Below are 15,482 nucleotides of genomic sequence, written 5' to 3'. Positions count from 1 at the left end.
CCTTGACCATGCAGGGACTTGAACCAACTTGAGATCACTAGTATCTTTTCTACCCCTGGATTGCTTTGTGGAGACCCCTTGGTGCCTAACACAGCTAAAACCCTTTCCAGTGGACCTTAGGCAGATGGACTTCTGAAAATGTATTTATATGTAGAGACAGCTGTGGGCATGAAGTTTGGAGATGAGCATCTCTGGGAACTCACATAATAGCAAAAATGGAAAGCCTTGTGCTTTCTTTTTTTAGAACGGCTGCAAAATTTCTAATTTACACAATACACACTTTAAAACTTAAAATCAGATATATTTACGTATAGTGAAGTGCATCCATTTTTTTTAAAATTAAGTTTATTTATTTTGAGAGACAAGAGACAGCATGAGTAGGGAAGGGGCAGACAGAGAGGGAGAGAGAGAGAATCCCAAGCAGGCTCTGTACTGTCAGTGCAGAGCCTGATGTGGTGCTCAAACTCACAAGACCACGAGATAATGACCTGAGCCGAAATCAAGAGCCGGATGTTTAACCGACTGAGCCACCCAGGCGCTCTATGAAGTGCATTTGTCTTAAGTGTACAGTTCGATGTGTTTTTGATGAATGTCTACACTACCATGGCCAATACCCCAATCAAGACAAAGAGCATTGTCATAACCCTAGAAAGTTCTTTGTGCTTCTTTCTAGTCATCCACAACTCTCCTGCCCCCCATCAAAGGCAAACACGATTCTGATTTTTATCTCATAGATCGGTTTTGCCTGATCGTGAACTTCATGTGAACAGACTAATATACAATATGTGCCTGGCTTATGCATTATATTTTTGAGGCTCATCTGTGTTTTTGTATATATTAATGGTTTGTTCCTTTTTATTGTTAAGCAATATTGGCTCGAATGGACATATCACGATTTTTTAATTTGTTCTTCTTTGGTGTGCATTTGGGTTGTTTCCAGTTTGTTGCTATTAAGAATATAGCAGCTACCAACATTCCCATACAGGTCTTTTGTGAACTTTTCATTTCTTTTGGTTAAATAGCTAGGGATAGAGAATTGCTGGATCATAAGTCAGGTGTATGTTCAACCTTACAGGAAATTGCCAGACAGTTTACATAATACACTTTTAATTAGTGAACCTGATTACCTGTGAAGTGAATATTTCTACATTTTTTTATCTCATGATTTTTGTCTCAAATTCCACTGATAGGTTATGAGTACACATTCTTTTGAAATGTATCCTGAAGGATAAGTCCTTGAGTAACTATATCATTGTAGTGATTCTTTAATTCCTCTGAGTTATTTATACAAACAACTTAGAATCTGGAAAAATCATATTGGAAAACTGGGGTGATCTCTTTTGTGAATCCCTCCCATATTTTTATCATCTTCTTTCATAGTTTATACATACAAAAATATGTGCAATATATGCATTAGTTATAAAGTATAATTATAAAGTGGAAATCTGTAAACCCATCACCCAGCCTGAGGAATGAGCACAGTTCTGAGAACATTGCGTGTGCTTCTGGGCTTCTCCCCAATCCCTCCCAGAGGTAACCAGGATCCTATGCTTTGTGCTCCTTATTAATCCTTTTGCTAAAATAATAATGATTATAATAAATAAAGCAAAAATACTTTATTGTGTAATTATCTTGCTTTAAAAATTGCCACATGCTTTTTGTCGTCTTTGCTTTTAAGAGCTTTATCAAAATGGTGTTGTGTGTACTTTTTCAGAACTTGCATTTTTTTTTAAATTTAAAATTGTGTTTCAAAGCTTTGCCCACATTGTATGTGGCTGTAGTTTATTCACTTTTGCTTTGAATGACATTCCTTTCTGAGAATATATCACGATATATTGTGTACGTAAAATACTTGTCGATTGTCACCTGTGCTGTTTCTCACATTTCTTTTTTTTACTTGGTATATGTTACGTTTTGGGGGAGCATGATACATTGAGCAGAATATTTCGAAATAACACTTTTCAAGTAAACAGTTTTAAAAAGTGAAAATGAGCAACCATTTTCAGCTCCAAATGAAGGGAAATTTATAAGATACGTGGGGGGAAATTTGCATACAACAAAATGTGTGATGCATTGTCAATGCTACTGTAAAACAAAGACTCCAGTCATGTTTTACTACGTGATTTAATTTCCAAGGTTGAAAAAAATAAGTTTGACTTTGATATGTAGCATCTAATCCTGGAAGAAAATAAAAATCACCTTCTTTGTCTACGTGATCAAGTTAGAGCTGAAAAGCAATCTAAATTTTGACTCTCTTCTAAATATTAAGCTATATAATAGTAAGCATCTTCACGGTCTAAAATAACTTTATCTTATATATTTCCTACTACTTTAGGAAAACACAGGCTTTAAAAAAATTCACAAATGAAAAATCAATTTGGTCAAAAAACCCCTACAATTTAAATAACTACGCATTTCTCTTTATTCCATAAACCTCCTTATGTTCTCAGGCACAACTCAGTGGGCATTTGTACTACTAATACTTGAAATATATTGTGTAGTAAGGATCTTATATTAGCATTCACCTTAAAAAATCAGCTCTAAACTTTTGTCTTAATTTAGAAGTACATATTAAAAAATTCTGAATATGAAATATGAAAATATATTATGGATATTCCTTTATATTTAGCTGTAGAATGGATCTGTAGGCTTCAAGACCAAACTCATGCAGGGAACTCTCTGAAGAAATATTTAAAAATTAGTAAACTAAATTTTAATTATTCACATATACTGCCTAATTTTTAAATGATACATGCTAAATTTAAGTTTCTTTTTAAAGATTCTAGTATGTTTCTTTCTCTGTTAATGTCCAGAAACATCTAAAACTGGAACACTGTATTTGAAAATTAAGCTGAATTCAGTTAAACAAAAACAATCCCATATGAATGACTTTCTTAAGTTAAAAAAAAAAAAAAAGATTTATTTTCCTTCTATACAACTGACTCACTGAATTGAGCTAAAAATTTCCAAGGGGAAAAATGATCTAGGAAATAAATATAGGGGAGAAAAGGGCTAGGTTTCCATTATGATAGCTTCTGACTTGTTTTCAGCTCTTAATTAAAAAAAAATATTTACGAATGATGGGATGCATAATGTAACGCGGAAATCTTTTACAATTACAGTAAAAAAAGAAACCTACCTTTCCTTTAGAACAGATCCCTACTTACCAGACAGTCTGATCGTTTATGAGACAAACACTTCCACTCGATCTAGAGATTCACAACTCTTTCATTAGCCATCTTCTTTTTATTTATTATTGACATCAATTAGCCTGAGTCATGAAACCGGACCACATTACAGACGACACGTGGTCCAATCACTATTTTTAAAAGTCCACGTATTTCAAACTCCTTTCTCCAGCCATTGCTGGGGTTTTTCTCCTCTGAGGACCTGGTCTCCGCGGCATTTATTCATTAGATGGCTGTCCTAGGGCAGTCTCGCTTTGGGGAAACCTCTCCTTGGTCACAATCAAGAAAACCACCAAGGAGACTTGGGGTTTGTGCTGGTTTCTAGCCACTTACGTAGCAAACGAAACTAGAGAGACGTGCTCGGGAGGACCCGAGGCAGGTGCGGGTGGGTTTCCGCAGTGACCACGGATCGCGCGTGTGTGCGGCATGTTTCCGGGTCCCGACACCAGCGGGGAGACTTGTCTCAGCTCCGGCCCTGGCCCCCCACCCAATTCTCAGGAGCCCTTCGGACACGCCCCCCCCCTGCCTCCGGGGCCCCGCAGACCGGCACTGTGCACGCGCCTCGGCCGCTCCCCGCAGCCGCCCACGTGGTGGATCCCCGAGCCGCGTGAGACCGCGAGGAGCGGCCAGGGCGGGCCACGGGTAGTGGAGGCCCGGCCAGCGCGACCCAGCCTAGCCAGCCCCCCTGCCCGGGCCCCCACATTTCCTCTCCCGGAGGGAGGCGACACTCCGCCAGCCGGCCTTCCCCGGCGCCTGCCGCGCCCCCTGGCGGCCGCTGCGGGGACGCGCCCTGGGCACGCGGGGCAGTCTGTCTGGGCCCCCCCCTTCCCCCGCTCGGGGCCCGCGGCAGGCGGCGGGCAGTATCCCCTCACGCCCCTGGGCTAAACCACGCGGGCCGCGCCCTCCCCCTTCAGCTCCCCGCGAGCCCCCAGAACTCCGGACTCTGCGGCCGCGACGCCGCGGCCGTCCCACCCTTGCGTGAAAGTGCCTGCCTTAGTAGGTTGGGGGTCTGCTTTCTCCCAGGTGTGCCCCTCCCGCCACATTCGGGCTTTCCAGCACGCTGCGAAAAAAATGCCGCATGCACGCACTTATTTATTTATTTTGCAACAGCTGCAAGAAACAATGAAGCTTTTCAAGAATCAGGGAAACGCGCTTTCCAGCCTTGCTGTTGTTTTCAATGAACCTCTCCGGCCCCGCACTGCCGGCCCACCCTGCCCCCTCCCTTCCTCCCTTCTCTTCTCCAGCCTGCCCCTTCGCGGAGCCCAGGCCGGCGCCGGGGGCATTGTTTTTGGAGTCTTGCGGGAGGGGAGGGCGCGTGCAGGGTGGCCGGCGCAGTGCGGGTGGGGGCGAGAGCGTGTGGGCGCGCGCGCGCGTGTGCCGGCGCGGGCGGGGGGCGGGGGCGGTGCCTCGCAGCCTCGCACCCCACGCCCCGGCTCCGCTCCGCACGTCCCTGGAATCCCGGGCTCCGGCTCTTGGCGCGCGCCGGCCTGGGCCGGGCCCTCGGCGCGCCGCGGCTGCGGCTGTGGCCGCTCCAGTGTGCGCGCGGGCGCGTGTGCGCGGCCCCGAGAGTGCGCGCGCGCGCGAGCCCCCAGTGTGTGGCAGCAGCGGCGGCAGCGGCGCGGCGAGGCTGAGGCTCTTGTTTACCAGCATTAACTCCGCTGAGCGGAAAAAAAAAAAAAAAAAAAAAAAAAGGGAAAAAAAAAAAAAAAAACCCGAGGAGGAGCGAGCGCACCAGGCGAACTCGAGAGAGGCGAGCGAGCGAGAGGGACGCCGCCAGCGAGCCTGCCCCCGGCGCGCCCGTGCCCGGCGCTTGCAGACCCTCGGCCCCACTCCCCGGGCCCTCCACGCCCCTCCCGCGCTAGGGGAGCTCCACGGCGCGTTGCGCGCCTCGGCTTTGACCTTCAGCGAGCCGGAGCCCCCGCGCGCGGAGCCGGCGGCGGCGGGCGGGGGCCGGGCGGGGGCCGGCGCGGAGCCCGGGCGGCGCGGCGGGAGTGCTGAGCGCGGCGCGGCCGGCCCGCCGCTTTGTGTGTGTTCTGGATTTGGGAAGGAGCTCGCGGCGGCGGCGGCGGCGGCGCTGAGGGAGGAGGCGGCGGCGAGCGGAGCCCGGAGGAGGAGGAGGAGGGGGAGCCGCTCATTCATTTTTACTCCGCATTTCTGCCCCCGGCCGGCCTCGCCCGCGACCCGGACTTCGGGGCAATCTTGCGAACTGCGTCGCGCCCTCCCGCCGCGGAGGCTCGGGTGTCGGACAGCTTCCCGCTCTGCCTGGGGTCGGGCTTGTTTTTCTCCGCCGAGACGAATTTGGGCTTTGCCCCCTTTCTGTGCAGTTCCCCCCCCCCCTCCCTCCTGCCTCTCTGGGTTTGAAAATGGAGGCCGACGACGCCGACAGCCCGCCCCGGCGCGCCTCGGGTTCCCGACTCCGCCGAGCCCTGGGCCGAGGCTGCCGGCGCTGAGGGGCCGCCCCGCGCCGCCGCCCGCCCGCTCGGCGCACCCGGAGGGTCCCCGGCCGGCGCCGCCTTTGGAGTATTGTTTCCTTCGCCCTTGTTTTCGGAGGGGGCGAAGACTGAGTTTGAGACTTTTTCTTCCTTTCCCGTTTTTTTTTTTCTTTTTGTTTTCTTTGTTTTCTTTTTCTTTTTCTTTTTGTTTTTTATTTTTTTGAGAGAGGGGAATTTCGTCCCAAATAAAAGGAATGAAGTCTGGCTCCGGAGGAGGGTCCCCGACCTCGCTGTGGGGGCTCCTGTTTTTCTCCGCCGCGCTCTCGCTCTGGCCGACGAGTGGAGAAAGTGAGTATGTGCCCGCCGCCCGCGGCCACTGCGGGAACTTTTCCTCCGAGGGGCTGCGCCCTGTTTGCGAAACCCGAGTTGCCGTCGTCGCAGCTGTCGGGCCCCTGGGCTCGGGGGCAGCCCGGCGGGGTGTGGAGGGGCTCGGCCTTCCGGCCGGAGCGGCCCCCGGAGCCCCGGCTCTGCGCACCCCCGCGCGGGAAGAGCCTCGGGGGCTTTCTCTTTCGCTGTCCCGGGAGCCCTGCCTCGCGGGCCGGTTGCCTTGGGAAGCGCTCTTGCCCCCGCGGCCGTGCCCGCGCTGGGACTCCGTCGGGGAAGTTCGCGCCGGGCCGGGCCCCGCCACCCACACCTCACCCCCCTCGCGGCGCGCGGGCCGCTCCGCACGGCGGGCTGGACCCCGCGCGGCGCGCAGACGGTGGTGACAGCTCCCGCGGTCGCGCGGGGCCCTGGCTGCCGGGACAGGCGGGGATCGGCTAGCCCACCGGCCGTGGGGTTCCAGGGGGAGGCGGCCGGCGGAGAGGCCCCGCAGCCCCAGGACACGTTTCCAAACATCCCAGAGCGGCCTCGTGTCGCCAACGCGCTTTACCCCTCGGGCATTTTGGGTTCCTGGCCTTTCCCTCCCCGTCACTTTCGCCCGATCCTGTGCGGGTTACCTGCCCCCGGCTTCCCGCGACCGCTCTGTGCGGCTCAGGCGTTGGGGGGGAGAGTTCCCGCTCTAGACTCCCCCCACCCCCCACCCCCGAAAACTGCAAGGTCGGGGGCTCTGCATCAGTCCAGCTTTTCCGAGGAGCGCGTCTGGGCCCCTAGTTCACAGGGTTCTGGGACTTTCTTCTCCCAGTTGCTACCCCGGCCCGTAGACCCCTCTCCTCCTGCAGACGGGGGTGGGGAGTGTTCGGGCAGCATCCGACTGTGCGGGAGTGGGTGTGTGGTCCGGGCCGACGTGCATTTCCACACACGTGCTCTCAACGCGGGGCTGTAGCTGTCGCCACACGGCCGCTCGGGGACACCTAGACGCCTGGCCCCGGCGAGAGGTGTCGCGCGCCAGCCTTTAAGGCGCGCCGGGGTCTGCGGCAGCGGGGGGTGGGCGGGAGGGTGTTCTGTTTTGCGAGCGCGGAGCCCTCGCCTTGGTTTGCTGGCCAGAGTTGCGTCGCACTGTAGCTCTCCTGCCCCGCACTTCCTTTGTACAAAGTTAATAAGCAGTATCGCTCCACACTCGCTATCGCTTGCAATCTGATAGCTTTTGTTTTGGTAGTGTCGGGTAGGGGTAGGGAAGTGCGGGGAGGGGGGAGGGAGGGGGGGAGAACTTAGGGCCCCACGACGTATGGGGGAAGGAGGAGGAGGAGGGGGTTCTATACTCAGAAAATGGAAGCGTGGTTTACTGGCTTATTCGCGATGGCAGGGTAATTTGAACACGATTAAAGTTTAAATGCAGTCGGGGAACTGGGGCTGGGAACGTTGAGGGCGTGTTGGTGAGTAATGTTTGCCGAGGGTATGCAGGTGGTGCCAGTTAACTTTGAAAAATCACGACGGAGCCTCGAAGAGTGAGGGAGAATGGTGGGGGGTGGGGGGCGGCGGCGGGGCTGTCTGGCCCCATCACGGGGGCAATTCGGAAAGGCTGTTGTGTAAACAAACCCTTCTTAAGTGTCTTGGAAGAAATGAGTCCGTGATGGAGTAAGAGGAGATTTTTGTAAAGAATTAGTGTTTACTACACGGAGCAAGTCGCAGATTGAGGCCGGACCTTCCACAGAGCTGAGCTCTCCTCCTCTTTGTTTTCTAAACTTTCAGCTCACTGGATTGGACGAAAGGCTTTCGGCTCCCTTCTCAGGGTTACAGATGGTGTTTGGGGGGACAGAAGAGGGTTTCTAGCCTCTCAAGGCTAAATACAGTTTAGAAGACCACAGGAGAGCTAATCCATTTTTTTTTTTTAAGGCATGATATTGAGGTGTGTAATGTTTCTAGTTTTATTATTTAATGTTAGTTGTGAGGTTCACAACACCAGTGATGGCCTTGCGTCTTGAGGAAGGAGTCGGGCATTTTAAAATAGGATGTCTTGTTGTTCCCAGCGATCTTCGTGAACAGTATTCTTTGTGAAAGGAGGCTCTTTCTTGAGAAAACAGGAGGAGAAGGGGCATTTTCATGCATGTTTATAATACAGAGAGATACAGAGAGGCCAACGCTTTTCTCAAGGATCCCTTGAAAATTGTTGGTTCCTGAAAACCTGACGGATGGCCCGAAGGCACCCCGACTCCTGTCTTGGTTTGTTGAAGTCCTAACTCAGTCTCTGTTCCTTCCTACAGCTCTGACGTTTTCAAGAGAAAAGGATATGCTCAGTGTTTAGCATGTGTTCAGTTTTTAGTCAGGTGCTGGAACCCTTAACTCTGATGGAAATAAACTGAATCCAGTCAGGGATGAGTATTGTTTTGGGATAAAAATGGGGCTGGTGTTTGTTCCTATTGTATTTGCATATTTAAGGATTAGTGTTTACTCTTTGAACACTGACACCTACAACAGTAAGGTGATTTTCTTTTAAATCTTTCACTGAAAAGATGTAGAAGTTTTTGAGGCAGATGAAGTCAAGCAGACACGTTTGTTTTGTTATCAACATAATGTGAACAGAGCATCTAAATAAGAAAGGCTGGGAAGTTCTGAGTGATAGCTAAATCATCTGATGGCTTCGTCTTTTTTTAAAATCCACGTGTATTTTAAACATATTGGCTATCTCATTAAAAGGGCTCAGTCCTCTTTCTGCCCCAGGCACAGCCCTATCCTATTGTCAGGGAAATACAGGTATGTGAAAGGTTGATGTTTAAAGAAGTTGGTGCTTTATTACCAGAGGAAGAATCCAGAATAAGAAGGTTGGAAAAAACCTAAATAGCAAATTATAGTTTAGACTCTCTAGAGGGAACTAGCAAGTAAATGGTACTTTTGAGTAGGGATGGGGTGTGGGTCAGGATTTGAAGTTTAAAAGGTTATATGTTTGATTTGTCAGAAGGATTAGAAAACTCTAACCTTAAGAAATATGCTAAGGTTGACTGGAAGAACCTTAAAAGCATCATGCTAAGTGAAAGAAGCCAGTCACAAAAGACCACATATTATATGATTCTGTTTACATGAAGTCTAGAATAAGCAACTCCATAGAGACTGAAAGTAGATTAGTGGTTGAGTAGGGCCGGGGGAGGACGGAACAGGGAGTGACTGTTCATGGGTATGGGCTTTCTTTTGGGGGTGATGAAAATGTTCTAAAATTAGATTGTGGTGATGGTTGTACCACTCTGAATATACTAAAAATCATTGGAGTGTCCACTTTAAATTAGTGACTTTTATGGCATACAAATTGTATCCCAATAAACCTGGGTCGCCCCCCCCCCCCTTTTTTAAAGAAATCTGCGAAGGTTGGCAAGAATGCATTGTCACTTTGAACATAGAGGTTAGATTAAGTAAATTTGTCCAGCAAGTGATCATATCTCTTTTTTATTTGTGGAGTTTCTTACATCCGTGCACTCTAGCAATACGGCAAACTGATGGCTGGTGTTGTAACAGTGGGGTTTCAACACCATAGGAGAAATGGGCAGGAAAAAAAAAATCTTGGTTATACACAGCTCAAGTAGGGATTTAGGGGTTGGACTTAAAAAACACAAATGCCAATGAAAGTCAGATTTGTGACAGTGAAATCCTTAACTGAATCCGAAACGAAGTTGGTCTTTCCAAGACTAAAGTTTAGGAGCTGAGTCCGGAAGGCTTTTTGTATTTCCAGTTTTCTTACATGTGTTTTCCAACAAAGAAATAATGTACTGTTTTAAGATGGTAAAGAATTTCCACTTTGTTTTTTCTTTCTTTTCTTTCTTTCTCTCTTTGATATCCCTTATTAACTACTCTGGTAGTAAAGACTGAGGATGAATGGGGTGGGTTTTTTCTTTGTTGCTCATTTTATTTTTTTAAATGGCTTCAGAATCTGAGCAGGAAACAGGATCTTTGTACGCTACAGTAGTTTTTTCAGGCATACGATAATTTTTTTTAATTAAAATTTCTCGTGGAACAAAAGATTTAAACATACAGCAAAGGCATTTTTGCTATGCCCTTTTCCAGATTTACCTTGGCCTTTTAATAGAAAAAGATGTGGAGAATAGTGGTTGTTTACATTTGTTTTTGGTCTTTGTCTAGGACTTAGTTTACTAATAAAAATGTTTCCTGCCCTTCTTATTGTTGCAAGATCAGGGCAGTAATGAAAATCAACTGTATCGTTTTCACTTGTTGCCTTAGAGTTTTGCCAAGGGGAGCCCTCAAGGGACAGTAGCTTCCTTTTAAATCTGGTTTCATTTGTTTTGTGAGAAGCAACTGAAGCTGTAAGAAGCAACTGAATCCAGCCAGCACTTATTGGGCACCTGCTGTATGAAAGCTGGACCCTATGCCAGGCAGTGAGTAAGCTTACAAGGAAAGAGGGCTTTGTCTTTGTCCTTGGGGCATTTTTTAAAACTCCTGCGTGAAACAAAGTTGCTTAGAAAATCAGATCTTTTTCAGACTCAGCACAGAATGCATGGTTTTCAAATAGGCGGCAAACAGCATTTTAAAGGCCCTTTAAAAACATTTCTGTAGACTTAAGATACGAAGTAAACCAATGTTGCTGAATCTTCTAAAGCCCTTTGCTGCACCATTTTTGCCTTCCTCACATATTGCCTCCCATTGCAGTACTGGACGCACGGGACACATTCACCGGTCTGTGCTCAGCCTCTCAGCTTTTTTACAACATTGGTTCTGACAATTGTGATTAAAAATGTGGAGTGTTGCAGGTACCTTTTGCCAACACTTCAGGAGTTACAGGTGGCGTTCGTGAATGCTGCACGGCATGTTTTGAGTTGTACGGAAGGTGGAACTTATTTCAAAACTGTTCTGGAGTAACACATTGCTGAGCCTTCTGGACATTATTAGGAAACTTGCTTAATTGTAAGGCTTTATCATGTAAAGGAACTCACTGTTTGTAAAGGTGCAGAAGGGAAAGAATAAGATCCAGGAGGCAATTGAATCGTGACTTTGTTTTTTTTAATCGTAAAAAGTAGAAGCTGTGTTTCTTTCTGGGTTGTGATTTGCTTCGATTTGTTTTCAACACTCATTTAAAAATCCTAAGAAGAGGTATCTGTGCCTGCGGGCCACCTTACACCGAACTACTTTTCTTAGCCAACCTGTGACAGGTGCTGAGTCCAAGGTATGCATTCCCATCAGTTGTACTAAATATATAGTAGTTGCACACGTGCTTGAGATAGGGTTTCTCCATTTCTCTGTCCGAGATGTTCTGAAGGAAAACGTTGAACACTTGAAGGACAACAAAGTGAATAATGAATGAAGCATTCTGACCTCCCCCCTTTTTTTTTTAAGTTTATTCTTTGAGCGCGAGCGAGCAAGTGGTGGTGGTGGTGGTGGGGGGGGAGTTGCAGAAAGAGAGGGAAAGAGAGAATCCCAAGCAGGCTCTGTGCTGTCAGAGCAGAGCCTAACTCGGGGCTCTAGCTCATGAACTGTGAGATCACGACCTGAGCCAAAATCAAGAATCAGGTACTTAACTGACTGAGCCACCCAGGCACTCCCCTCTGACCTTGAAAATGGTGTTTGGGGTCAGATTATCAGGAGGAGGTTTTCCCGTTATTTGTAAACATGTGATTTGGCTTAAATTTAAGGAGGGGATACATGCAACAGTCCTGATGTTTTGTGCACAATGAGACTTGTTGACATTTGGGGAGAGTAACTGATTTTCAGTATTTGGAAAGAAACCTCTAAGTATCTGTAAAACTGATTTGTTCTGAGCAAAGGGCATATGTTTTGTATAAGATTATTGGTAAACAAAAGATCTTTAAAAACAAGTCAGGTTGTTACCGCAATAGATGCGTATTCCCTTGGCATGATGAAGTTTGTTTCTCTTGTTATATTGCTATGGTCTTTTTTGACTCAGAATAGTAAGTATCTTTGATTTTGAGACTTTTGAAGACTTAGATTGTTTTCTGTTTTTAAAGCATCAGTTTTTACTCATGTTGTAAAGTCCCACATATCATTTTTGAAGACTTTCCTACTTTTTTCAATTATGCCAGTTTCACTCATGGCCTGTGAAACTGATTCATTTCAAAATCTTAAGGAAATATTGATATTTCTTGAATTGACAATTTTTTTTCTCCCTCCTCTCTCAGTAAATGTATATCGAACACTTAGTGGGCTTAGATCTTTAAGTTTAAAAATTCATTCTGATACCATAAAATATTTTACAGAAGATTTTAAAGGTATGAATCAAACCATAGAAATCACTTGTTATGTTTATTTAAAACACTAAAGAAACGGGATGCCCAGGAGGCTCAGTCGGCTGAGTATCCGACTTTGGCTCGGGTCATGATCTCACTGTCTGTGGGTTCGAGCCCCGCATCAGGCTCTGTGCTGACAGCTCAGAGCCTGGAGCCTGCTTCCGATTCTGTCTCCTCCTCGCTCTCTGCCCCTCCCCCCCCCCCAAAAAAAAGAAACATTAAAAAAACAATGAAACACTAGAGAAACAAACTAGTAAGCAAGGCTTTTATTCTTTTTTGTGCCCTATCAAGAATTTTTAAACGTATAGGTTGCTATTCAGATTTTACTGGAACACAACAGAAAGTAGTTTCTTTTATGATGAAAGATGCATGTTTGCAATGGCAATAACTGTTATAAGGTATTGTTGCTGTTATTTATGACGGGGAGAAGTAGGTAGGGATGCAGGGACTGCCTTTATTCTCATATTTATCCTCTCCTTGGTTAGTGCTGGTGATAGCTTACTTTCTAAGTTGCTGGGGATGTGTCCATGGAGCTGAGTGTCCCACTTATGATGGCTGACGGTCTTGCAGCCCATACTTTCTTATTTGACCTACTATGGTGGCTTAGCCACATGGGGAAAATGTGCACGCACATAACTGGTACCACAAATACTACAGAGGTAGCTACGTCTGCCTTAGATTGCTCACATAATAGTCTGGATTTTTTTTAAAGCATTTATATTTAAAGACTTAGAAGTATTCTATTCCTGGTCCAAAGGGTTCTTGGCGGGGAGGGGGGAGGGAAGGGAGCTGAAACTTTATTCGTTTATTTCACTCCTCACTGTCTTAGCCCCCTGAGCAAGACAGGCACCGAATTCAGTAATAATTATATAATGGAAATGCTACTTGTTCACAGTTGTGTGTGTGTGTGTACGTGTATTTCCATCCATTCGAATTCTGACTGTTCTAAATACATTACTGTTTCCGTCTTGTGTACTCTTGTGTGGCTACTTTCTTTTTAACCTGGTGCTGGCTTTCCTTAAACCGGCTTTGGAATAACTTGTCAGTTTGGTAATTCAGGTGTACACATGCTGCTGTTTAAATTACTCTTGACATGGGAGAACAAATACATTTTGACAGCCTTAAAGCATAAATGTTTTATAGAGCAGAACTTTTAAATTTTCCTGAGATATTTTGGATGCATACTTTCAGCTTCTCTCATGTAAAATATAGTTGGTGGTTTGTCTCTATAAAATTGATCACTGGAAATACATATTTGACTAAGTAAATGAGACAGCATCAATTTGGGTTAGGCAAATTTTAGTTAATGCCTTTAGTTCATAGTAAAGGAACAGAAGTCTGATGATATTTAGGGGGAGATAGGCTTACGTGTTACGGCTTTTCCCAAATTTGGAGTATCCGAGTGGCTTTTAATAACTTCCTGGAAAAAAGTAGGAAGCATAGAGAGAAAGCCAAGGTGTGCGGTCCATGATCCATCTGGCAAATAGTTTTCTAAGTTATTAGCTTTGTATAGATTGTAAGATCTTCATCTAATGTGCTCAGATTAATCTGTGTTGTCCTGAATTTATTCTCCCCGTATTCTTTTCCTGGGTCTCCTGCTAGTGGGATAATACACAAGCTCACAGACTCAGGATTTGAAAGAGGAGCACAGATTGCCATGAAAACAAACGAACAAAGAGACCAGTGACAGGAAGATCTGTCGTTCAGCTTTCCTCAGTTCTGTCGTCTGATTTCTGCGGACAGTGAGTTCATGGCATATGTTAGGTCGCAACGTGGTATGGTTTGGTTACAGGAAATTCTTTTGCGATCATCACCTTGCACGGTTGGGTGACCTATTTGGGATTTTCTTTCTGACATGTCCCTCAGTAAGATTTCCAACAACAAGTGTTGAGTCAGGATGGAATTGCTAGTTAAATTTTAGTTCTTCAGCTCACTCGTTTCTGGGGAGACTGGTTTATTGAATGTTTCCTTTCTACCTTACCGAGTCCCTTGAAATCATTCAGATTCTCTCCTGATTTTAGCTCCACCCTGGTCCAGTCTGCCAGACCTGCATCATCTGTCTGAGGAGATGCTCAGCTTGGCCTCCGACCCGCTTGGGCTACTTTGACTCCTGTTCCTTCTCTCTGGTGTGATGGATGGGCCAGCCTCAAATTCTCAGCGTGTGCCTTTTGTGGTGCTGCATTGTGGTTCAAGAATCAAGTCCAAGGCTCCTCACACTGGGCTGCAATAAATACATCCTTAGTGAGACGGCTGTAGGGATCCCGTGTTAATTCCCAGCACCCACGCTTCACCTCTGCGGTGAACACGCCATGCCATTGCTGTCTCCATGGTTTTGTTCCTGCTGTGTTCATGGTCTGGAATGTTTTCTCCTCTCTGCTACCCGCGTACAGAATAGTGGAAAGTGCTACTGTAGAGAGCAACAGAGTCACCTGGTTCGAGTTTCTCCTTTGCTGCCAGTTAGGTCTTTGGCCCTGAACAAGTTATTTAACTTTTTTGAGGCTCAACACAAATGTAGAGACTTAAAATAACTGGGACGTTTTCTTCTTTTCTCATCAAGCAACATCACAAAAACTTCTTCTAATATATTCAGAAAACTAATGTCAGAAAAATTGGAGGGGGGAGGGTATAGTTTTTTTATTTTTAAAAATCTCTGGATTTCAGACAGATCTGTGGAGCAGGGACAGGATGGTGCTAATCAGGAAATTCATTTCCTCCAAGTACCTTTCTATGGTTTTAAAAGATCTGAGATGATACACTTTTGTTTCTAACTCCCGATGCCTCTTCCTTCATGAAGCCTTTCAGATTGTTCAAACTTCCGTAGACCTAACCTCCCCCCTCACTCCCTTTGAGTTCGTTACCACTACTGTGCTGGTTAGCAGTGATTTGTTTTGTCCTGTACCTGAGCTGTCGTCATTTTATGAGGCCGCCGAGAGCAGTGGAGCCAAAGAGCTTGCCTTGAGTCTCAGCTCCTCAGTAGTGAAGATCTCAGGCCAATGATTTAATCTTCCTGTGCCTCAGTTTCCTTGTCTGTGAAATTGCAATTTTAATAGAACCCACTTGATACACTTATTTATAGAAATTAAGTGAATTAATACATATGTCAAGTGCTTAGAGCAGAAGCTGGCATATACTAAGCTCCTCAGACTTCAGCTTCCTACTGCTCTTATGGATGTGACATTCTTGAACGTAGGTGTTCTTTGGATAGTGCCAGGAAAGTAGGACACACTGGAGACTTGACT

General features: G+C 46.5%; 1 protein-coding gene across 1 annotated transcript in view; it reads left to right on the top strand.

Annotated features, from left to right (window-relative positions):
* The first annotated feature begins 5,858 nt into the window (after nt 1-5,858).
* The window catches only part of IGF1R (insulin like growth factor 1 receptor), a 300,234-nt gene continuing 290,610 nt past the window's right edge, over nt 5,859-15,482 (top strand). The window contains exon 1 of the mRNA XM_019460140.2: nt 5,859-5,968. Within this exon, the coding sequence (XP_019315685.1) occupies nt 5,875-5,968 (94 nt within the window). The 5' untranslated portion in view covers nt 5,859-5,874. The remainder of the gene's footprint in view (nt 5,969-15,482) is intronic.

Source organism: Panthera pardus, unplaced genomic scaffold, assembly GCF_024362965.1.
Source record: "Panthera pardus isolate Hobbes unplaced genomic scaffold, ASM2436296v1 HiC_scaffold_24, whole genome shotgun sequence".
Taxonomy (NCBI): Eukaryota; Metazoa; Chordata; class Mammalia; order Carnivora; family Felidae; genus Panthera; species Panthera pardus.
This window is presented reverse-complemented; position numbering and strand designations above follow the sequence as displayed.